Genomic DNA, 24588 nt, shown 5'->3' with positions numbered 1-24588 from the left:
GGTGAAGCAACGCTACCGGCCGGTTAATAAAGTCCCAGCTACAGCGGGGTAGGGTTCGGCTCTAGTGCACTCGCAGCTGAATCCCCCTGCGTGCCTTTACCTCCCATTCACCTGATTCTTCTTTTTCAAGTTCTGACGCATCCGTTTCATAGTTTTATCTTCCTCGCTCTTTTACTCTTTCCTTTCTTCGCAGCTCAGCATGCAGGAAAAAGAAGCCTCCCCACACGGATTCCTGCCTAGGTTCCAGCATTTCGCCACGCAGGCCATCCACGTGGGCCAAGAACCGGAGCAATGGACCTCCCAGGCTGTAGTGCCCCCCATCTCGCTGTCCACCACGTTCAAGCAAGGGGCTCCTGGCCAGCACTCGGTGAGCTGGGTGTGTCTGGGGCGGTCCAGTGTTGGGCGGTAAAAGAGAGATGAGATGGCTTGTAAATTAAGAAGCACGCAAATAATTTGTAAGGTGTAATTTGTGTATTATCACGAAAGATGTTTACTGTAAGGATGATACCTGTAAACCTCCTTGTAGTAAAGCTTTGTATTGGATGGTTCCGTGATCACATTTCTTTTGATGAGCAGGACTAGAGGGAACAGTTTGCCTAACTTGCTGTGTAGATTTGGACTGATATTCATGTGATTAGGGCAGATTTGCAGGTCAAAATTATCATAACTTCCTTGAGTTACCGTAAGCAACAAAAATTATAAAGATATAGTAAGAAGTCAACTTAAAAAACTAAGTCATAACTCACCTGGAATCAAGATCATTCCCAACAGCTATTAATTCCCAATATTATTCCAATAGTTATTATACTATTGTATGCCAGACACATGTATGTATGTCTTTCATACTGCTTGTATGCCAGATATGAGTACATACCTACATTATATCATATGTATTACATGTATTACCTCAGATAATCCTTACAGCAATTCTGTTCTGAACTAAGTTCTCATTTCTCTCATGAAAAACCTGAGGTTTAGGGACGTTAAGCATCTATTGCAAAGGCCACTGTAATGGAGCTGGGATTCATTCTTGCTCTAGAACACCATCTACTCTTGGGCTTTAATCCACACTGTGCTGTACCGACAGTTATGTTAGCAACAATCTTACCCATTGCAGCAGTGTGGCTTAGTGATTAAGAGCATAAATCTTGTAGTCAGAGGCCCTAGGTTTGAATTCTAACAGCACCTCTTCTGAGCTGGGCAATCTTGAGGAAGTAATTTAACTTATCTACTTACTTATAAGTAATTTAACTTATCCCGTGTAAATAAATGTTTTAATAATAGTACCTGCCATGTAAGTTGTTGATACGTAAGTTATGGTATGATACATTATAATCGCTTAGTAGTTTCACAGTGTTCACATGTACCTCAGATATGGAGGGCCGGCTGTAAGTTGTAGATGGATTTTCCACTGAGCAGAGGGTTGGCACCCTAACTCAAGAGTTGTTCAGGTGTCAAATGTAACTAAATAAACTTTGTAGATCTAAAACCTTGGTTGTATCAACACTTCAAACACCTCTTTAGGGTGTTATATAAGTTGAGGAAGTTCTTTTAGACGTGGCCCTTTGTTTTGTGAGGTGGAGTTCCAAGGGCATTTCTACAACTGGTTTAGGATACTTTGAGCTATTGTAACTTGTAATCAAAATGTGTACACATCTGTCTTTCAAGCTTCTTCCCAGTGTAAGCCTTCATGAACGTGTAGCTGCCCAAGCTTTAATATTTAATGCAAAAGTTAATAATTTAGCTATGATATTAATAACTAAATGTTTTCAGAGAGCCAACCAGGTGATAAAATCCACAAACTCCTCTTTTTTTTTCTGCCATGCTGTGCTGCTTGTGGGATCTTATTAATAGTTCCCCAACCAGGGACCAAACCTGTGCCCCCTGCAGTGGAAGCAGGGAGTCCTAACCACTGAAACACCAGAGAAGTCCCTCCAAACTCCTCTTACTGCCTTTAATGTATCAGTTAAGAGCACTAAAGAGAATCAAGGAACTGAAATGAGAAGCATCTAATTCTTCAGTTCCATTTGGAAAACCATTGAATGAGTGATAGTGTGGGAATTTGCCACTGAAATATGCTTCTTTTCTCTCCACAAATTAAAATCTTTGCCATGAATATTTAGGAAGATATGGGTTACCTTTCCATGGCAGTAGCCACATGATTTCAGACAGTTTTTTTGCATCTGGAGTACAGCTGCAGGTCCCATCAAGGAGGCGATGGTGGAGAGTGATGAGGATATCCTGGAGCCCTATAAAATATGCCTACTCAGTTTGTCAAAAACATGGCAACAAACATGGCCACAAAACTAAATAAACTACAGATTATATATACATTTATGTAATATATGTGTTTTTCTTGGGAAGATCCTCAGGAGGAGAGTATGGCAAACCACTCCAGTATTCTTTCCTGGAAAATCCCCATGGACAGAGGAGCCTGGCGGGCTACAGTCCATAGGATCATAAAGGGTTGGGCATGACTGAAGTGACTTAGCACACATGCACACACATGTGTGTGTAACTAGTACTGGGAGCTCCTGAATCAGAACCAGGTGTAAAAAGTGGTTATGTTTTGTTATGTGCTGTATGAAGCAGGAGGATAAAAGTATGTATAGGATTTTTAGTCAGTGTTTAAATCCTGGTTTTGAATTCTGGCTCTGACATACCTGTTAACATTTGGCTTTAGTTTCTTCAGAGCAGGTTGTGAGGATTAAATAAAATGACTGGATATAGACAGAGACTGACAAATACTATATGATATCACGTACATGTGAAAGCTAAAAAATAAAACTAACTAGTCACTATAGCAACAACAAGAAAAAACCATACTCACAGATATAGAGAACCTCGTGGTTACCAGTGGGGAGAGGAAAAGGGGAGGGGGAAGTTAGGGCAGGAGATTAAGAGGTTAAAAACTACAATATGAAATAAATAAGCTATAAGAATACTTAGTACCAACATGGGGAACATAGTCAATATTTTATAATGACTATAAATGGAAAATAACCTTTAAAAATTGTGAATCACTATGTTGTACACCTGAAACAAGGTAATATTGTACATCAACTATACCTCAATAAAAATAAATATCAAATAAAATGACTGGATGACTTCAGCTAGTATAGTACCATATGTGTAAAAGGAATATAATGGAAATTTTAAAAAAGGATTGTGTAGAGCTGTTTTGCTGAGAATGACTCCCTTTTCTGAGTCACTTTTGTAGAACTAATACCTGAACTTCAGGCATTTGTAAGCATATCTTCCTGCTGGATGCTAAACAGAATTTGCATCACTTATTTTTTAGGAAATGTTATGCAGGTTATAAATAGGTTTACTTTGTTGATTCAGGTGATTCCTGTTTCCTAATACCCCTAGATTAATGGGTAGAGGTGAGTCTAACATAATAATAATGCTAATAATAAAAACTACCATTTATTCCAGTGGTTAGCACATGCCAGGCATCATGCAGAGAAGTTATTATACATTATCTCATTTTATCTTCATGTCAATTTTATGAACTAGATACCTGTATTTTATTCCCATTTTACAGGTCTAGAGATTGATTCTGGAAAATATTAAGTAACTTATCTATTGGCATATAGCTCCTAAGTGGCAGACACAGAATTCTAATCCAGTTTGGCTGACTTCAGAGCTTCTCCTTACCACTATAGCCATAACACTCATTCTTGTGTCCAATGGCAAGACATGTCATAGATAAACAACAGAAAGTCCTTATGGTAGGATGCCCCTGTAGTTGTGGAGATGTTCGTGTTAAGACTCTGATAATAAATTTAAATCTCTTAGGGTGAACTCTGACTTCTTTCTTTCAGGGTTTTGAGTATAGCCGTTCTGGAAATCCCACCCGAAATTGCTTGGAAAAAGCAGTGGCGGCACTGGATGGGGCTAAGTACAGTAAGTGATTTTCATTTCAAAGTTTGTAAAATCTAGAATTCATTCTTACTTATATAGAGAAAATCATAGAGGCATGGAATGTAGAATTGGAAAGAAATAAGGAAATCAGCTAGTTCAAAACTCTTATTTTTCTAAGACATTGATTATTTGCCCAAGGTTGCACGGTGGACTTCATATGTATACGTGTAGGCTACAAAGTGAAAGTAAATCTGAATAGAGGCAAAGTGGCAGTGTCACTTAGTATTCATGTAAATTCACTCTTCACTTGGAGCTGTCAATATAAATAGATACAAATGAACCAAGTTTTATAACACCATGCATGAGAACATAAACCTTTTAATGCTCTGGTTCATTCACCTGCTATTGTGTGTGTGTGTGTGTGTGTGAGTGTGTTTTAAGCAGAGGGCTACTTTTTCAATATATAAAAATCTCTTACAAGTTAATGGGAAGGTAACCAATATAAATATTAACACAAGATTTGAATAGTCATTCCATAGGAAAAAAAGTATAAATGGCTTTTAAAAATATGAGAAATTGATGAGTAAGTTCTAGGGAATCTCATATCAGCTGCTGTTGGGGCCTGAGAATAGGACCAAGGAACATTTGCAATAGCCAGGTGCCCTTGATACTGTGCTTTCAGAGATTATGAATTAACACCTCAGATCTTGTGTTCTTTCAGTGAATAGAATGGATGGCTGTTAAATCATCTTTGTATTTTTTATACCAATGATACTAAATGAGGGCAGAATAATGAGTTAGAAAATAAGAGTCTTAGGAATTTTCTCACAGCAAGAGTGTAGGAATTAGATATATTAACATGAGTTGTTGAGGTTTCTTCTTTTTAGATGAGAGAATGTTTTAAACACCAAATTTCTGAAATTTAATACTGTGTGAGGAACATTTCCTACAGAGGGTATAAACGCTGATGGTTCATATGCTAGACACTTTACAGGTGGACTGCAGAAAACATGGTTGTTTTGAATTGGATTTTAAGGTTAGCTTTCTATATGAATTTGTGGTTGGACTGTGAATCTGCCTAGTAGAAAATTGCAATACCAACCTCAACTTTTCTGAGAAAATTTTGAAATAATTACCTCTTTCAAGTTAACTGGATATCCCATCTATCAGTCATAGGTGATTTTTTTTTATCATCAAGGTGATATACTGATGTTTTGTAGGATGTTTTCCTTTACAGGGTCTAATGTACAATGCCAGTTATTTTTTTTTTTTTTATTGTTCAATTTCACTATTTTTATTCAATATGTGATTCCAGATCACGTATGTTTATAAGAGAATCCACATTAAAAAAAGTTTTTTTAATTAAATTTATCAGATATCTCAGGTATGATTTTGAATTTTATTAAAATGTTTGCTCAATTGAATACCATATAGTTAATGGATGAATCACATCTTAGCTCTGTTCCTAAAATTTGAAACTTCTTTAGAGTTTGATATTTTTAAACTGTAATTTAATTGGCAATTGATCTTTTGACTCAGAATTTTGTAAACAATTATTTCTTTGAAGCTTTTCAGAGAGATGTTGTTATAACCAAAGCAGAATTAGGTATTTTTTATTTTTGAAATAGAAGGGAGGATTTTGTAATGGTATTAATCAGGGGATTTCTGATGACTCAGTAGTGATAGTTGTCCTTCAGTCAGCAGAGAGAGGGATTTAAAGCAACGCAAATAAATACTGTAGGTGTTTTTAACCTATGGGTCTGGCATTTTGGCTTACTCTAGCTTGGTTTTTATTTTAGGTTTGGCCTTTGCTTCAGGTTTAGCAGCCACTGTGACTATTACCCATCTCTTAAAAGCAGGAGACCAAATTATTTGTATGGATGATGTGTATGGAGGTAGGTGACCTCTCATTCATGCTGTTTCAGCTGTTATTTTAAAGACAATAAACTGGGTCCTGAATTATATTAACATTGCTACTTGGGTTATTGTTTATCTTTTCAAAATATGATGAACACCTCCATGCTGCTCCACATTTGACAGAGGAGCAGAAACACCGGGGGTCTATGCTCTAGAACTGCTTATAAGACTGATTGTTTAATAACAATTTTATTTAAGTTGCTGCATGCATGCTCAGTCACTAAATTGTGTCCAGCTCTTTATAATCCCATGGACTGTAGCCCACCAGGCTCCTCTGTCCATGGGATTCTCCAGACAATAATACTGGAGTGGGTTGCCATTTTTTCCTCCAGGGAATCTTCCTTACCCAGAGGTCAAACCCACATCTTTTGTATCTCCTGCGTTGGCAGGTGAATTCCTTACTGTTGCGCCACCTGGGAAGCCCATTTAAGCTGCTGGGATGAACCTATTTGAGACATACACTGCTCCAGAGAAGATAGTATTTAGAGAGATAGTGTTCTACTATAATTTAAAATTTTTGCCTGCAGTGAAAATGTCTATAGTCCAGGTCATTCTCAAAGGGCTTAACCCTAACCAACTCTTAAGCACCTTGCCCCCTGATTTTTTTTAGGGACCCTTTTGAAAACCCTTTGAAAGCTATGGACCTTTTTCTCCAAAAAATGTGCTTAAGACTATGCTCAACATTTATCATTTTAATTTTAAGGTCAAAGGGCCTTACTCTTTGTAGCCTATCTGTGGATACAAATTTAAGAACTTTTATTCCAAATTGTTTAAATGCTAGTTATATAAAGTGGTAAGTGGGAAGGTAAGGAAAACAAGTTGCCCTTATCTTTAAGTAAGACTGACTTTTGCTTTCAAAACAGCAGCAAAAAAAATTTTTTAATGTACATGTATATTCCAAATGCTTCCAGATAATTAAAAGATCACTTCTAGAATATTATCACTTTATCTATCTCCTATTTGAACGACAACTTAAATCTGTAAGTTCTTTGAAGGAAGAGACTTACTCTTAGTAATCATTTTTTCCCTCTCAGAAATTTGTAAAAAGCTTTATATTTTATCATAGCTCCCTATGATAGTTTGATGAATTGAAATTATAGAAAAATCAAACCTTTAGATGCTATTATAATGCACTATTAAAACCTCTTGATAAACCTAGGTACAAAATCTTGAAAATTGCTGTTGATTTTTTTTTTTTTAACAATTCTTTACATTCTTTTTCAATCTTAAATTACCTAGGGTCAGTCTACCAAAGGTCTAGTGAGACTTTGATGATAAAATTCTTTTTCCTTTTTTGGTTCACTGTCAATAATGGTAAATTTCTTTAATTTTGCATATGTAAACCTTAAATCCAGACCAGTATTTATAAAATTAACTATTCTGAATGGAATGATTTATCTTCTTTCACTATAAAACTCTAGTTGTTTGGTTTACATGATCTCATTTTTCTATTAAAGCTTTCAGAACCACATAACAAAAAGATTGAGAAAGTACAAAGGATAATAACTAGTTCTTTTCTATTACCAAAGTATAATCAGTCTGAAAATTTACTTTGAACATTTCATTGACTTTGGTTCATTTATTTTAGATTTAAGTACTAGGAAGGAATTGTTAGAAAGAGGTATTGATGTTTTAGGGAGCATACCACTTTATGTTTGAAGAGTAGAGACTGTTAAACATTTTCTGCTTCATGCCACTTGGTGTGGGTATCAAGTGTGTTTTATTTGACTCTTATACTTTTAGTTTAAAATTTAAGCCCTATATTTTTTAGGTGGTTCAGTGGTAAAGAATCCACCTGCCAATGCAGAAGATGCAGGTTCAATCCTCAGGTCAGGAAGATCCACTAGAGGAGAAAATGGCAACCCACTCCAGTATTCTTGCCTGGAAAATCCCATGAGCCTAGGAGCCTGGAGGGCTGTAGTCCCTGGGGTCGCATGGACCCAACTGAGCCACTGAGTACTTTCTTTAGCATACAGGGAGGTCCAGCTGTTCAAATAAAGTAGACTTGCTTTTGGTTGTTTCTATATTTGTGATTGACACTTCCTCATATTTTTAAAGTGTTTATACTTTTAAGGAATAAATATTTCTGAATACAGTATTCTTTTTCATTTTATCTGATTCTCTTCTGCCTCAGGTACAAACAGGTACTTCAGACAGGTGGCAACTGAATTTGGATTAAAGATTTCTTTTGTTGATTGTTCCAAAACCAAATTGCTAGAGGCAGCTATTACACCAGAAACCAAGGTAACTCAGTTTTCAGTTTGTCTGTTTTCCTTGTGATTTTTAAATTTTCATCATTTCTGTTTACTTGAGAGCATAATTTAAATCTGAATAACCGACCGGTTTTCCTGCATTGGAAGCCATCAAGATTAGGATAGGTCTGACTTCTGTTGGGTACTGTAGCCCAATGATTAGGTACATGCATTCGGTAGTGGGATTCAAATTCTAATTCTATGTCATAGTTGGTGTATTATCATGGGCAAATTATCTAATCAAAGTCTCATTTCTTTCATTTACTAAATAGGGATAATTTACCTGCTTTATTAAAAGGTAGTTGGGTGAATTAAATGAGATAAGGCATATGCTGTCCTTAGTCGCTCAATTGTGTCCAACTCTTTGTGACCCCATGGACTGTAGCCGGCCAGGATCCTTTGCCTATGGGTTCTGCAGGCAAGAATACTGGAGTGGGTTGCCAGGCCCTCCTCCAGAGATAATAAGGTGTAGGAAATCCTTATTATGGTACTCAATACATGATGACAGTTAAAAAATTTGTTAGCAAAAGCAGACAATTCTTAACTGCATTACCAAGCTAGTTTTGGTAACAGCAGTCATCAGAGTTTGGATTACAGAAAGGAAGCTTGTAAACTCCCAAATCCGAATAAGCATAGCTTTAAGGGGTCTGAAGGATACTTCAGCAAAATAATAGAAGCACAGAAGGGCCACAAGCGATCCTCAGCCTCCGTCCTAGGAAGGCCTGTATGCCCCTGGAAGGTGTTTTGTGCTGGAATGAATGGCATTTGTGATCTTCTTTCTTGGAACCTCATTGAAATTCTGCATGGGGAAAAGAAGGACCAGCGTCTTTTATAAGTGTCAGCCTTTTCCAACTTTTTACTAATGATTAAAAGGTTTGTACTCAAGATTATGTTGCTGTGAATGCTAAAAAAGAGAAAACTTTTTCTCATACAAATTACTTTGAAGATTAACTCCAGGGTGCTCGAGTGATTAAGGTTTGTTTTCAAAGGAATTTATTTTTTTTCTTTTTCTTTTTTTTCTTCTTTGGGAGAAAAGATATTAAAATAGATGGTCTGAGTCTTTCTAAGGGAGGAAAGCAAATTGTGTGTATATTAATTCTTGTCAGCAGAACTTTATGTAGTGGTTCCTTACCAACTTGAATTAATACATTTCCCCCCCTGATATATCTGCCTCATCATTTAAAGTAGATTTTTTAAGTCTAGGTAAAATCTACTTTGTATTTACTTATTTTTATTTTAATTACTTTTAAAAATTATGAATGGGAATGATAAATTCTTACCCAGGAATAAATTTTTATAGGTTCTCAAATAATTCTGCTCTTATAGAATATGCATTATTTTAACTGCCCTATCTTTTCTGTGGTAAAACTCTAAAATAGGATGAGTGTTAAACCAGATCACTTGCTCATTTATATAGTCAATGAAGAAAGAATCATCAACCCTTTCAAAAAGAAAGCTGTAGATAATGTCAGGCTTCCCTGGTGGCTCAGACAGTAAAGAATCTTCCTGCAATGCGGAAGACCTGAGTTTGATCCCTGGATTGGGAAAATCCCCTGGAGGAGGGCATGGCAACCCACTCCAGTATTCTTGCCTGGAGAATTCCCATGGACAGAGGAGCCTGGCGGGCTGCAGTCCATGGGGTCGCCAAGTGTCGGACACGACTGAGCAATGAAGCAAAGCAAAGCATGGTAGATAATGTCAATCAAAATAGTAGCAGCTTGTTCTAACAAATAGAATTCTGTTCTTTGGTCTTTTCAATAACTATCAAACATACATGATGTGGGGATTGTGCTAGGTTTTGGAATAGACAGATAATATGATACCATCTCTTAAGTGAGCTGTGGCCAGGTTTTTTGTTGTGTATGTATCATCTTCCTCACTCCAAAACCCATGCTCTTCTTCAGGTTCTGGGGACTTCTTTTGTAGTTTCTAGTGCATTTGACATTATTTAAGATATTAGTCATAATATTTTTGGCATCAAATAGTTCTCTTTACTGAAAATTCCAGAATATAATCTTACACAATCTTTTGTTTATCTTTGAGAGCAAAATTCCCAGACTTTGAAATATGTCTTTGGAATTCATCCTCTTTTTAATGGAAGATAATTATAGTGATTAACTTGAGTGCTCTTCTGCTTATATGTACATTAACTCATTTGATCCTTATGACTACTGTATAAAGTAAATGATATCAATCTTATTGTATAGATGAAAAATTGGGAGCACATAGAGGGTTAGTTACTTAGGTGTGATGACCTCTCAGAAATTCATGGGGCTAGGATTCAGATTCAGACCTTTAAACTTCATCCTCCATGGTCTTCCCGTGTAGCCTCCCAGATGGTTACAGTGCATGAGATATATGTTTGTGCAGTGTATTTTTGCAAACTGTTGTCATTTACTGAATTGTTTTAGCTTGTTTGGATTGAAACCCCCACAAACCCTAGCTTGAAGATGATTGACATTGAAGCCTGTGCACATACGGTCCATAAACATGGAGACATCATTTTGGTTGTGGATAACACTTTTATGTCAGCATATTTCCAGGTAAATGAAAGTAATATTTTTGGCATAATTGGTAGACTACACAGGTACTTGTAATTAGGAGAGGAAGGACTTCTTTATATTAAGTTACATGAAACCTAATCACAATTATTGATTAGACAGAGAATTGAAATTTGATCTTTCCTACCATTAGTTGATATTTTTTCAACCCTAGGCTAGTATATTGTATGGGACTTTGTATTTTTTAAATATTATCTTCATTAAAGCTTTTAGGTTATCTGTAAACTCTCTGAAGACCTGCCCTTATTATATGATTGTATATGTCAGTGCCTGACACATAGTAGGGACTTCAATGTTTATGTGTTGGTTCTAAGTCAGTTTTGTGTATATATTTACATACATACATGTCATTGTAAGTCCTGCAGATGTCCATCGTATACTGAAATGTCATTGAGTATAGCTTTTCTTTTCCTTTATTTGCAAGGGTAGCTAGGTAAAACACATGTTAATTCTCCATTTTCCTTTTGCTATTTCTCCATTTTCCTTCCTTCTTTCTAGTTTGTCTTCTCTCCGTGTTTCATAGACCATTCCTGGCCTTATGTATCTTTACCTGAGTTGCATCATAAATTCCTATTCTATGTATCACCTTGTATCTCTGCAGCTCCTTTATCGTTCTTTTAAACTCTTTTCCTACTTATTCCTCTTCATACACCTCTTCCCAACTCAAACCCTGCCATCCATCCTCAACCCCTTTTTTCCCTTGTACTTTTTCCTTTCTGTTTTGCTCCTTTTGGTAGATCATCTTGGGAATCTTTCTATAATTGCCTACTTGTCTGCCATTTCCACATGTTCTACCTCTCTTTCCCTGAGTAACTTAATTATTTCCTTTCCTTATTAGGAGTTACCATCTCCCTGATCTTTACTTTCTGTCTGTACCTTGTGGTCATTCTTACTGCACTTCCTGTAGTTCACCTGTATTCTGTAGAGTTCCTAAAACCCCAGCTCATTTTCTTCAGTTCTTCAATTAGGCTGATGTTTACAAGCTCAGCAGTTTACATTGCCTTCTTCTGTTATGGGTCCCTGAAGTTGGCCCAGGCTGCTGCCTCCATGTGAGGGACTGACTCCCTGAGAGTTTCCACAAAGCTGTTTTCACCTTCAGTTCCGTTCAGTCTCTCAGTCGTGTCCGACTCTTTGTGACCCCATGAACCGCAGCATGCCAGGCCTCCCTGTCCATCACAAACTCCTGGAGTTTACTCAGACTCACATCCATCAAGTCGGTGATGCCATCCAGCCATCTCATCCTCTGTCGTCCCCTTCTCCTCCTGCCCCCCAATCCCTCCCAGCATCAGGGTCTTTTCCAATGACAACTGTTCGCATGAGGTGGCCAAAGTATTGGAGTTTCGGCTTCAGCATCACTCCTTCCAATGAATACCCAGGACTGATCTTTCGGATGGACTGGTTGGATCTCCTTGCAGTCCAAGGGACTCGCAAGAGTCTTCTCCAACACCACAGTTCAAAAGCATCAGTTCTTCGGTGCTCAGCTTTCTTCACAGTCCAACTCTCACATCTATACATGACCACTGGAAAAACCATAGCCTTAGCTAGACAGACCTTTGTTGGCAAAGTAATGTCTCTGCTTTTTAATATGCTATCTAGGTTGGTCATAACTTTCCTTCCAAGGAGTAAGCGTCTTTTAATTTCATGGCTGCAGTTACCATCTGCAGTGATTTTGGAGCCCCCCCAAAATAAAGTCTGACACTCTTTCCACTGTTTCCCCATCTAGTTCCCATGAAGTGATGGGACCAGATGCCTTAGTCCGTTTTATTCAGAAGGCACTACTGTGTTTTGTCTTTCTTTCCTGAAACACATTTCCTGGTTGCGTTGTATTCGGACGGTTTCATGAGCCCTCTGCCTCCCTGTGGCTTGTGATACCGCTTCAGCTGAGTCTTATCTCAAGTAAAGCAGTCTGTTTCCAAGTAAAAATCTCCTGGCATCATCTGTTTGTCCCAGGTGATTTTCACTCTGGGAGTTTTTATACCCGCTCCTTACTCCATCTACCACTTGGAGCAGGGCAGTTAATATAGCAGAGGATTGCTCTGGCTGAGTCATCCTAAGTCCTGTATATTCTCAAAGAGATTGCATGAATTGTTTTAGCTTGAGCCTGTCCAGGTTACTCATCAGGCCTGGCCCTTTTTCTCATATTACTGTCACTAAAATAGGTCCAGTTTTTCCACTTTTCTGAAGCTCACATCGTATTCCACTTGCCAGGGACTGCAATTGACTTCATTTCAATCTGGATTCATTCCAGTTGAATTAATCAGAATCACATTGTCCCTAGGCAACCACTTGCATTGGTTCTACAAAGCAAATCTTCTGAAAAGATCCTCTCTTTGTTTTACCCTCATGAAAACTGGGTATGTTCTTTCTTTTCCTGCCTTTTGTCTTCTTGATCTTCTGCAAGTCTCACAAAAGGCAAAGTGGACATACCAGCATAAAGTTTCAGAGTAGAATCTCTGGATTCTGGTAGTCTGAGTTCTGACTCTACCAGTTTTTAAAATCTGAGTGATCTATTTTATTTTTCTCAGTTCCTTTTCCTTCTCTGTACAATTAGAGTCATAAACATACTGATTTTAGTGAGTTGAAGTATTTTTGAACACTGCTTCACTAGGTTATGTGAAATACTTAACATGATCTTTGGAGCATAATGAGATCAACAGATGTTAGTTACAGGCTTTTATTTTTCATTTTGACCATAAGATTTACAGAATGTTAGCCCTGGAACAGTCTTCACACATCGTCTAGTTTGACCCATCACTTTGGAGATGAGCAAACACATATGTACAGAGTGCTTTGAGCTGTACTTTACTTAAAGTGTCCTGTTTTTGAGAACTTAAATGAAAAGTCCCCCAGCCTCCAAGTGGTGAGGTTAAACACACACACATACACACACCTGCACATACACACACCTGCACATACACACACTTTATTTTCAAGAAATTTTAAATGAAAAGATGTTGATATTATATTGGTTAATGAATAACTTGGTTATTAATTTTCACTGTAAACAAAGACGTCTAAGACTAAAGAACTACTTTGCAGGAAAATTGGGTAAGGGAAACCAATCTAAACACATTTCTGTACAAGTGATTTTACACTTGACAAAACTAGAATAATAAAAGAGTAATTAAGAGTCAAGATCATGACAAATAAATGAATAACCACAGCATACATTGTAAGGTTTTAATGATTAAAAACCCAAGCAAATTAGTTTTACATTTACTTGACATAACAATTGCTAAGTGTTTGTGTCAACCATTCTGTGCATTTACTGAGTCATAAAATGCCAGCGTGTCTTCTGTAGGTAATAAATTTAGGGGTTAGTCAGCAACTGCGCTGAAGAGACAAGTTTAGAAGGCCTGTTGACCTGAGTTATCTGCTGTTTCCAGAAAATGTCTGCCTTTGGATTGAATAATGAATCCAATACTTTTGTAGTTTTATTTGGTGTGAGGGAGGAAAGGGAAAGATGATATCAAGGGAAAGGTAAATAGAGGTCCTGGAAAATTTTAAGATGTACGTATTTTTGAAAAATTAAAATAGGGGTGGAATTTACAATAGTAAATAGATAAGTAATGCAGGATATTTTCAAGTGATTTCCCATTTAAAATAAAAACCTTTTTTAAATTCCTTTTTAGCGGCCTTTGTCTCTGGGAGCTGATATTTGTATGTATTCAGCAACAAAATACATGAATGGTAAGACACACATAGTCTACACTTCATTCTTTTCCATGGATAGATGATAATAGCATAAGGCTTTATCCTTTTGTCCTTTTTCTTCTACTATTATACAAATTTTCTCTGACACATGTAGAAAGTTAGAGAATTATCCTTTGATTAAATATAGGACTTCATTTATAGCAGACAAAACTATGCTCATGATATATCAGCAAAGGATTAAAATTTACTGTAAAAGATTTTATCCTGCTGACAGCTTTCAAAGAAACACATATTTTTTAGGAGTTTAATTTTATTGTTTTAGATATAGCCTTTTGTTACTATCAAATTGAGTAAAGTGTATTTAAACTTATTCTATAAGGCTTTTTCCCAGAGATGTTTTTCAAGTGAAAGTCTAATTTTAGAAATTATAAACTGAGGAATAATGTTTATACATTGTTTTTTAACTTAAAGCTTTTTGGTTTTGTTTTAAGGCCACAGTGATGTTGTAATGGGCTTAGTGTCGCTGAATTCTGAGAGCCTTCATAATAGGCTCCGTTTCTTGCAAAACTGTAAGTATTAAAAAGCCTGAATTCCCCCTGTGCTCTCAAAGTGACTACATTTGATGTTCTATTTCCACTAAGTGTTGTGAAGTGATAGCATTCCATTAATTTACGAAGAAATGGGGAATAGAAGGAAAATTCCGATTTTTTTTTTTTTAGAGGAAAGAAAAATTGGGTTATAAAAATGCAACTATAGCATAATAGAGCATTACAACATGGCCAAGGGATGTTTTCTTATTTTTCAAATCCATGTCAATTTTGATCACAATTTGGTAAAGCCCAAGTGAATTTTTAGTTTTAAGACAATGGATTTTTTTTTTAAACATTTGGAATGACGGCTTTCTTATACTATACCTTTTATATATGGAATGATATCTAATTTTAAATGGTACTTAAGATATAAACTTGTATTTTTCAACAGATATCTAAATATCTGTTTTCTTTTTAGATTGTTTATATCTCAGGTGTTGATAAGGGTTTATTGAAAAAGACTTGATTTTAACCAATGTGATTTGACAGAGATCAGAATAATTAGGAATAAAAATCCCCTTTTGGAAATAAATGTTAGAGCAACAAAAGGGGGCACTGAGGAAGGAAACCAGAATTTATTGTGTGCTAAGTTCCGTTCATTTATAAAAAGAAGGAATGAGGCATGTATCCTGGAGGCCTGGGAAACCACAGGCTGACTTAGACAGAAGCTAAATATTAGTAGAATGTTGGTAGAACACCCAGGAATAATAGGGGCTGAACTGCTATTTTCTCTCTGTGTTTTAATACTCTTTTAAAGAAATACAAGATTAAGCTATATGCAGTGCGTCCTTTTATTAAAATCATGGAAAGGACTATTGATGCTCATATTTGAAAAATTTATGTGATTGTGTTTGTACTTTGTTTTTAGGATATTCATTTCCCTTCTCATTTTAAAGCCCATTTCTCTAAGCATGTTTTTTATGCCTCATTCTCATGCTTCTTATTTGATATATTAATTTTTCCCACTAAAACTTAAACATTGGGCTTTGTCATTAGCTTCCTTTAGTCACTATGATGAATAAGAATGGTGAGAGGCTTTTCTGGGTTCATCTTCACCTTCAAACTAACCCAGGACATATTCATTTTGCAGCTCTTGGAGCAGTTCCATCTCCTATTGATTGTTACCTCTGCAATCGAGGTCTGAAGACTCTACAAGTCCGCATGGAGAAGCATTTCGAAAATGGAATGGCAGTTGCTCAGTTTTTGGAGTCGAATCCTCACGTGGAAAAGGTTATTTATCCTGGTATGTTAATCTGCTTTCTAAGGACATGTGGTTACTCTAGGATTTTATATGTTATCCCTTGCATTCTGTTGATGTAACATTTGCAAGTTAGGTGCTTTCATGTATTTTTTTTTGTTGTCCACTTATCATTGAGTGCTGCTTTATGTGTGTCTGATGGTAAAGAAGATAGATGTGCTTTTTAGCCTAGAGTTGTCTAATAGTCTAGTGGATGCTTGGACTCTGCTTGAAAAGAGTTGAACTCGACTTAGTGATTGAACAACAACATTCCAAGATTACAACCTTGCACTTTCCGGTTGATTTGCTTATAATCTTATCAATCTGCTGTTCTGTACTAGCTCTGACTTTTATCTGATATACACTGAGTCTTCATGCTTACCAAGTTAAAACTTGATACCAAAATTCCCCTGAAATTCTCTTACCTTTTTTGGAATTCCTTCACTTCTCACAACATCTGTAAGTGCTAATGTGAGTTAGCAGACATACATGTTACTCTTTGAATTTATTTTATCAGACTTTTATATTGTCATGGTCATAAGTAAATAGTTATTTTAAACCCTTTTGAGGTGTGCATTCATGGAGTCTTGGGTGTAAAGGAAAATTATGCTTGATCCCTACCTTTAAGGCATTTAGGTAAGTCAAGGCAGAAATACAAATGAGACTAAATGCCCTAATATGTACACTGGGTAAAGAGTTGTTGACTGGTGTGTATTTTGAATGGAGAGAGGGAGAAAAGTTTTGGACTGTGCCCTGAGGAAATCGGTTAGCATTTGTTAAAAGGGTCTGGACAAGGCAATTCAGATTTCTTCAATAAATGTTTATCAATTGCGAACCATGGGACAGGCTTTGTACTGGGATCTGGGATCCAATTATTAACAAAAGAAATATCTTTCTCTTCATGGAGCTAGCCTGATGGATAAGACAGATATTAAGCAAGAAATTACAGAGGATATAATTAACAATGGGAAGGGGAAGTGAGCAGGAGAATGTTCCAGGCTAAAGGGATAGCATGTGCAAAAGTCCCAAGATTAAAGAAGAGTACAGTGCTGCTGGTGTAAAGAAAGCTGGCATGGCTAGAGCGAGGAGAGACTAGAAAAGATAGGTCAAAATGAAGGCAGTTTGGTTTTCCCTTGTGGCTAAGCTGGTAAAGAATCTGCCTGCAATGCGGGAGACCTGGGTTCAATCCCTGGGTTGGGAAGATCCCCTGGAGAAGTGAAAGGCTACCCACTCCAGTATTCTGGTCTGGAGAATTCCATGGACTGTATAGTCCATGGAGTTGCAAAGAGTTGAATACGACTGAACCACTTTCACAAGATAGACAGGGGCCAGAACAAGAGGTCAGATGTGAACATGGCATAAAGCCTGTTATTAGCCTTATTTGTAGTTGACTTAAATGAACAGTGATTTTTTGTTGTTGTTGTCCTGAAATTACATGTTTGACTCTGAAATAAGACATTCATTATACCTTATGACTACAGGGCTGCCTTCTCATCCTCAGCATGAGCTAGCCAAGCGTCAGTGCACAGGTTGCCCGGGGATGATCACCTTTTATATCAAGGGCTCTCTTCAACATGCTGAAACTTTCCTCAAGAACCTAAAGGTAACTTTACAAAATCGTTTTTTAATTTATAGACATTAAGGCCTTCTTATAGCATTATGATATTCATTATTTCTCACTTATACCCAACTCAGATTAATGTGTTTATATCTGCAGGTCACACCCACAAGCCTCTTTGGCATGAAATGCATTGGGTTAGAAAATCACTTGAAGCAAGAGTGATGTGATAGCAGATAGAACATGTTCATTTTCTTAACTCTGCAGAGGCTTTCATCCATTTGAAAGAGACAGAATGTTCTAAGCCATTTGTTTTTAAATTTTTAGTGAACTAACTGCCTTTTCAAATGAAATGTTATGAAAAACCTCAGTACTGTGTCAATGCACTGCTGAAAACTGTACTGAAATCCAGCCTAGGAATGACTTCGTGAACCCTGTGCCTCTCAGGCTGTGTCTGCCTGGAGTGAGGGAAAGGTGGCCATTGTTTAAAGTTCACAGAGGTAGGAGTCTCCAGAGCCCTGGGAGAGAGGCCTGTGTAATTGCATGCTTTGGGCTTACTTTGAGTTCATGCAGTCATGTATTTAAGACTCTGAGTTTTAAATGCTGCAGATCTAAAGAAAAGAAGAGGATGCTGCCAGATTAGTCAAAGTCTTACTGGTTCTAAAAGTTGTCCACTTCTAAAATCAGAAATATAGTAGTGTACATTTAATTCCATACAGTTGTGAAAGTAACTTTTAACATGTTTGTAAAATTCTGTAATACACAGTAACACTAAATGCAACAACTGAGTTTTTTTCCCTTCTACTCCAGGATGGGGTTAAATGGGTATATTCATTTGATAAATGGTACATATTAATGAGTAAGTTTGTATAACTTAATAGACATTAAGAGATTTTTATATATAACGGGTAACCACAGAGCTGGGTCTCAAATGTAATAATTCTGAGGTTTGAGAGCTCATGTTAAGGTTTACTTTTGTATGAGGTCAAATGAGGAAGGTATAGAAGATTCACTTTGATCAACTTTTAACGTTTTAAAAGTTAACACACAGTATGTCTAATTGGTGAGATCAATTGTTAATGTCTTCATTGTTATGGATTTTATTTTCATTTTTTCTCCAAGGTTTTATCCAGTTTGTAGTTTTTGTAATAATTATTTTGTAGTAATTATTCATAATTGCCACAATTTTCCATCTCGCATTGCAGGGTCATTGTATTAAAAACATTTATTTTTAGTTTTTTTTTAGTATCTTTACTTTAGTGGAAGATCTAAATTGATATGTATATATATATATATATATATTTTTTTTTTTTTTTGGCCATAGTTATTTACTCTGGCTGAGAGCTTGGGAGGATATGAAAGTCTTGCTGAGCTTCCGTAAGTATATTTCTGTTTTTCTCAGTATTTTAACTTTGGTATCAGCTGTAATGATTGTGTGAGAAAGGATTAGGATAAAATCAGTGATTGTTCAGGTTATTTAGCAATAAGGGCAGCATGGCCTTGTCCAGTTGGAGTGGACTCTTAACTCAAGAGAATGGAGACCCTGTTAAAAATCTACTGGGATCAGTAAGCTGTGTTTTCCCAAGTTTTGTTTTCTTCTCTGTTTGCCTGAAGAAGATTTCAGCAGTGGTTCTCTGACTTCTGAACCAGGGCTACTTCTTCTACCCGATTCTGCCCTAGAAGGGAGATTGAAGACTTTGAACTGGAAGGGCTGATTTCAAAGCTCCCAGGGAAATGGAAAATGTGTTTCCGATAAAATACCTCCACATTCTTATCTGTCAGAGGAGAGACCTACTAGTTACCATCAGGTCCATTTATTTTCTTTTCTTTGGGGTAAAAGGCTCTACAAGATAAACCCCCAAATCTAACTTAGTATTCCTGGTCCTTCACTATCTAACCTAGCTAATTCATCTAATTTTATCAAAGCACCAGAGGATATTAGAACACAGAAACCTAAGATCAGGGAGTCCAGCAACTTATATTACAGACAAAGAAACAAAGATTCAGAAAGTTTTGCTGATTGATCAAATGTCACACAGAAATATGTTAGCAACTTCACTCTCGAGGCTTTGCCTCAAAAACAGTGAGCAGGGAGATAAGTTTCTGTGAACATATAATTATTGCAGGGATAAATCAACATCATTAGCTATTAATTTTCAGCTGTATTAGATGCATGGTATATTTCTATGTTTTAATTTTCATAAACATTTCTGAAATAACTATGTGTTGAGGAATGTCAGGGATTAAGAATGTAGGCACGTTTTCTGTCCTGTTATAGTAGTTTACAGTTCATGGGGAGAGTCAGGCAATTTCATAATCTTAAAAAGATGATGCCGAAATAATGATTCAAATGGTTAAGATAAGACAGAGAAGTTTTTGTTAGTCTCTCAGGAAGATGCCTGCTAGTAAGTCTGGATGCACAAGAGGGCACACTCAGCATACGAAATTGGCTTATTTTTCGTAGTAATACAGTGTGTTTTAGTTTAAGACTCTTAAAAGTAGACCTCACCTGATTTATTTAGGGATTTGGTTTAAAGTTGCTAGGCCGTCGGGCACTCCAGCTAGGCTGTAACCCCAGTGCCAGTGGAAGAATAAATTTAGGTCAGAGCTTGCCTGTTCTGTCCTCCCCATTTCGAGTCTCCCAACAATGCTGCAACCAGTGCAGCACTGCAATCAGCGAGAGAGAAGCAGAGCCGACGGCGATTGGGTCGGTCTCTCAGCCTAACAACATGTGTTAGCTCAGTGGCCTTAGGAAACTCACTTATCCACTCTCCATTTTATTTTCCTTGGTTGTAAAATGTCAATAACACTGTACCAGATGAGGAAACTGACTTGAGGACTGGTAACTTACAAGTCCAACACAGCCAGTATGTGGATGGGCTGAGATTCATATACTCAAGTCTTTTGCTCCCAGAGGCCTAAGTTCTTGTTTCTGAGTATTCACTCTCTTTCAGGGAGTTAAAAACCTAAAAAGGCAGAAATTTTTAAGGAGCACATTTGCGTGTAAAACTTCATTAGAGTGATAGAAGAGGATATTCATTTACTATGAGCATCACTTCATTAGAGTCATAAAAGGGGTTATTCATTTAATATTCATTTACTAAGATTTTCTTTCCATGGGCCTGAAGTGGGTTGGAGAAAGTAACTCCTTTTGCTGGATGTGGGAAGGGAGGGTTGAGTGTGGGGGCAGCATACTCAAGTGCTCAGTAAGACTGTAAGCCTTTCCTCCACCATGCCTCAGCCCACAGAGATTCAGCCTCCACTGAATTCCAGCAACCCTCGTTGTCCATACTTGTTTAACACTCACCGTAGACTGTTCTGTTTTGTGAATTGTCATAGTCTTTAGCTTCTGCTTTGTTACCTAGAGTAAATATAATATCTCCTTCTTCTTGGTTTCCCAGCTTCACTGTAGTGCCTGACCCACAGTAGGTGCTCTACCCTTACACAGGTCGATGTGGACAGTGAGTTGCTAGACGGTTTTAAACATCCTCTGGGGCCTCTGTGTCATGCATTGTGAGTTGAAATTAATTCCTAGTGCTTAGTGATTGCTACTAGCAATCCTAGGTTGTCTTTTCCCTGATCTGTCTCAGAAGGTCCAGTTCTGGACTGATCCTTTGCTCCAAACAGAATTAATTCTGACCAGCTCTTGGTCCAAGAGGCCTCTTATAAGTACAGCTGGATGGTCACGGGGTGTTGATGTCTGGCCAAGGCCTCATTCAGGTAGGTGTTAAAATTCACACACCGAAAGCTGTGTCTTTCCCTCCTGTATGCGATCACTTGACTGGCACTTTCAGTTTCTGATTGAGTATACCTCACTGATGGTATACAAACAACAAAAGATCATGGTTTTCATTTAAAAGTATAACCAGAAAAGATAATTTTCACAATTCCTTAATCTTTTGTTTACAAAACATTGCAGGTGTATGTATGAAGGATTTGATATTTAGACTAGAAAAAAAATTTGAAAATAATTGCAATTTATGAGACAGAAACATGCCTCCACTGCTACCATATAGTGATCAGAAATTTGCTCACTCTTTCTTCCAGGGCAATCATGACCCATGCATCAGTGCCTAAGAGCGACAGAGAAGTCCTTGGAATTAGTGATACACTTATTCGACTCTCGGTGGGCTTAGAGGATAAACAAGACCTACTGGATGATCTAGATCAAGCTTTGAAGGCAGCTGTAAGTTTTGTTTTAGTTATGTGTGTGTTTGTGTGTGCATGTGTGTGTGTGCTTAATTTTGATGGTGGGGGGGAGAAGTGACTATGTTTATAGAGTGGCCTCACTGTTCTCTCTGTAAGGGTTTTTTCTTCTCTTATTACAATAGTGTGTATAAATGTGCAAGGAACTCAGTCCAAAGTGCAGATTTAAAAGAAGGTAGTCATCAGAAAAGAATTCTTGGAGGAGGTGAAGTCTTCGCCTGGAGGTTTAATAACATACTTTTCTTGTGCACCATTAATATAGCACCCTCCAAATGCAAGCTGCAACTAGCATCCCAGAACTGCTGTTGGTGATTGCTTCCTGAGACGATCAAATCTGAATAATCGAATGGATCATTAATGAGCCTCCACAGAATTTTCAAATGAAAATTTTAAGGCACCTCATTACCTTTCATAGCTATAATCTTCTTGGATCATCCCTGTTTAAAAAATCTCCTCTTTCCTTTATTGTAACTGACTGGTCAATTCTGTTCAGATCTTTTTATTAATTTTGATATACATGTGCCTCTGAAGGAGGTGAGATTTGTGCTGCTATTGGGGATTGTGTTCTTTTTTTCACGTTGAAGATTTATATTGATCATGTTTACAATATAATGGTAATGCATTTTTGATGTTTTCTGAGAAATTTAAATTATTGAATAAATGTTCTTAAGTCAAGTGTGATTTTTGTATTGTTGAAAATAGCACTCAAAGCAATGGTTTACACTTATCATAAGCCAAAAATCAAACATCTGAAAAGTCTGTGAAATTCTACTGATTTAAGGTTGTACTTACTATTTTTTTAAGAATAAATATAATTGCCACATGTATCTCATTGTGATATTTCTGTACTATATGACATTAAATTATATTCCTGGGCCCTTTTAATTCCCAACTCTTAGAGATCTCAGCCACTTAATTTATAAGCTTAATTGTGTAACAATCATGCTCAAATCTTAGTGTTTGCAGATTAGTTATAAAAAATTCATATATGGCAGGTCAAAAGCCACATTTTTAGAGAAATATTACCCTTTTCTGAAAAGTTTATCTGAAACAGTTAATTTGTTGAGGCTAAAATAAGAAATACTTAAAATCTTTCATAGTTAGGGGCATCACTGTCAATAAGTCAAAGTCAAATAATTGGATTTTTTAAATTATTTGTACTAAAGCCTTTCAGTCATGTTTGCTATCACCATTTGTTTCAGTAAAAAAAAAAAAACAAAAACAACAACAACTTATCATTGAGACTTCCCTGGCAGTCTGGTGATTAAGTTTCCATGCTTTTATTGCAGGGGCCATGGGTTCGATTCCTGGTTAGGGAACTGAGATTCTCACATGCCACAGAGCATAGTAAAAAAATAAATAAAAATACATATTTTTATGTACTGTGCACATTCCAAATAATGTATTATGTACTGTTCACATTCCAAAATATGTACATGGAACCTGGAAATTCTGTCTCTGTGGGTAGCAGAATTTTGAGGCTGGTTATATCCATTTGCGGTTTCTGAAAGATTAACTTCTTTCTATTTCAGTACCTTATGGCTGTGGGGATAAACAAATGACCATTTGAATGAGAAAAGCAAAGGCTCTTTATTCTAAGCTTGCAAGGGAGTCAGTTACTGTCACGTGTTTTTTTAGCAGACTCAAAGGAAGGCAGAGCATAGAAATTGTAGAAAGGTTAATATCTGTTAATGTGGATAAGAAACAAATTTTATATTTAAAGCTGATAGATAACTTTTGAATGAATAACATTAAATTACTGTCATAAATAGTTAAAAAAAAAAAAACAACCAACAACAACAACAAAAAAAATGGCTACAAAAAACAAAGGCAGACAGAAGAATGGAAAAGCTTTGTGGTGTAAAGAGAGAAGATTTTACCTATGCCCTGATTAGAGGCTACTGGCCTAGGAAAGCTTGGGCTGGTTGACTTAATGTGGGCATCCTGTGTGATTGGGTGGTGGTTGTGGTTTAGTTGGTAAATGGTGTCCAACTCTTGAGACCGCATGAACTGTAGCCCCCCATGCTGCTCTGTCCATGGGATTTCCCAGGCAAGAATGGAGAGCATATCTGACTTTCTAGGATTAGTCCTCAGTTAAAAGCAGGGACAAAAATTAGGGAAGCAATCAGTTATTAATCAAGTCTTAACCATTTGGGGCTGATTATTACAGAAGGAATTGTCTAGCTTCCTGGATTGTCACTCAAGATAACAATCAGATTTCCTATAAAACTGACTTATAGCAGCTGGCTTCCTAGGTTGTTTATTGTAGAAAAGGAGTTGGTTTCTGAGGGGGTTGCTGCAGATGGTAGGTCAAAGTTCTGTTTTTATATATGGTCTCTCCTTTGCCCATTTGTATATTCAGTCCTGTGGAGTTTCTGATGAGCAATAAGTAACTACCATTTTATTAAAGTTCTCCAGAGAAACAGAACCAACAGTGTGTGTGTGTGTGTGTGTGTGTGTGTGTGTGTGCGCATGCGTGCGTGCATATGTAGAGAGAGAGATTTAGAGAGATTTATCTCAAGAAATTTGATCATGTGATGGTGGGATATGGTAAGTCTGAAATGTGTGTGGGGCAGGCTGGGAGATTCATCTAAGAGTTGATGCAACCTCGAGTTCAAAATCTGTAGGGCTGGCCGACAAGTTAGAATCTCAGGCAAGGTTTCTGTGTTGCTGTTTTTGAGCAGAATTGCTTAGCCTTTGACTGATAGAGTCAGGGCTACCCACATTACAGAGACTACTGTAATCC

At 37.0% G+C, this 24588-nt stretch overlaps 1 protein-coding gene across 4 annotated transcripts; it reads left to right on the top strand.

Moving 5' to 3' along the window:
- The first annotated feature begins 27 nt into the window (after window positions 1-27).
- On the top strand, window positions 28-22669 carry CTH (cystathionine gamma-lyase). 4 transcript variants are annotated; one of them, XR_009689187.1, is made up of 12 exons: window positions 28-367; window positions 3828-3909; window positions 5667-5762; window positions 7919-8028; window positions 10448-10579; window positions 14230-14287; window positions 14743-14820; window positions 15932-16084; window positions 17560-17681; window positions 18961-19013; window positions 21227-21356; window positions 21684-21800. XR_009689187.1 is itself a non-coding variant. In XM_061121626.1 (12 exons), the coding sequence occupies exons 1-12, from the start codon at window positions 200-202 to the stop codon at window positions 22129-22131; spliced, it is 1218 nt and encodes a 405-aa protein (XP_060977609.1). In that variant the 5' UTR covers window positions 28-199; the 3' UTR covers window positions 22132-22669. The 4 variants fall into 4 exon arrangements, 3 of the variants coding, with proteins under 3 accessions (XP_060977609.1, XP_060977610.1, XP_060977611.1); XM_061121626.1 differs by lacking the exon at window positions 21227-21356 and adding an exon at window positions 22105-22669 and having other exon boundaries at window positions 21684-21822; XM_061121627.1 differs by lacking the exon at window positions 21227-21356 and adding an exon at window positions 21968-22107 and having other exon boundaries at window positions 21684-21822.
- The last annotated feature ends 1919 nt before the right edge of the window (window positions 22670-24588 follow it).

Source organism: Dama dama, chromosome 20 (genome assembly GCF_033118175.1).
Source record: "Dama dama isolate Ldn47 chromosome 20, ASM3311817v1, whole genome shotgun sequence".
In the NCBI taxonomy this organism is placed as follows: Eukaryota; Metazoa; Chordata; class Mammalia; order Artiodactyla; family Cervidae; genus Dama; species Dama dama.
Note: the sequence above shows the minus strand (reverse complement) of the source record. Positions and strands in the feature narration are given on the sequence as shown.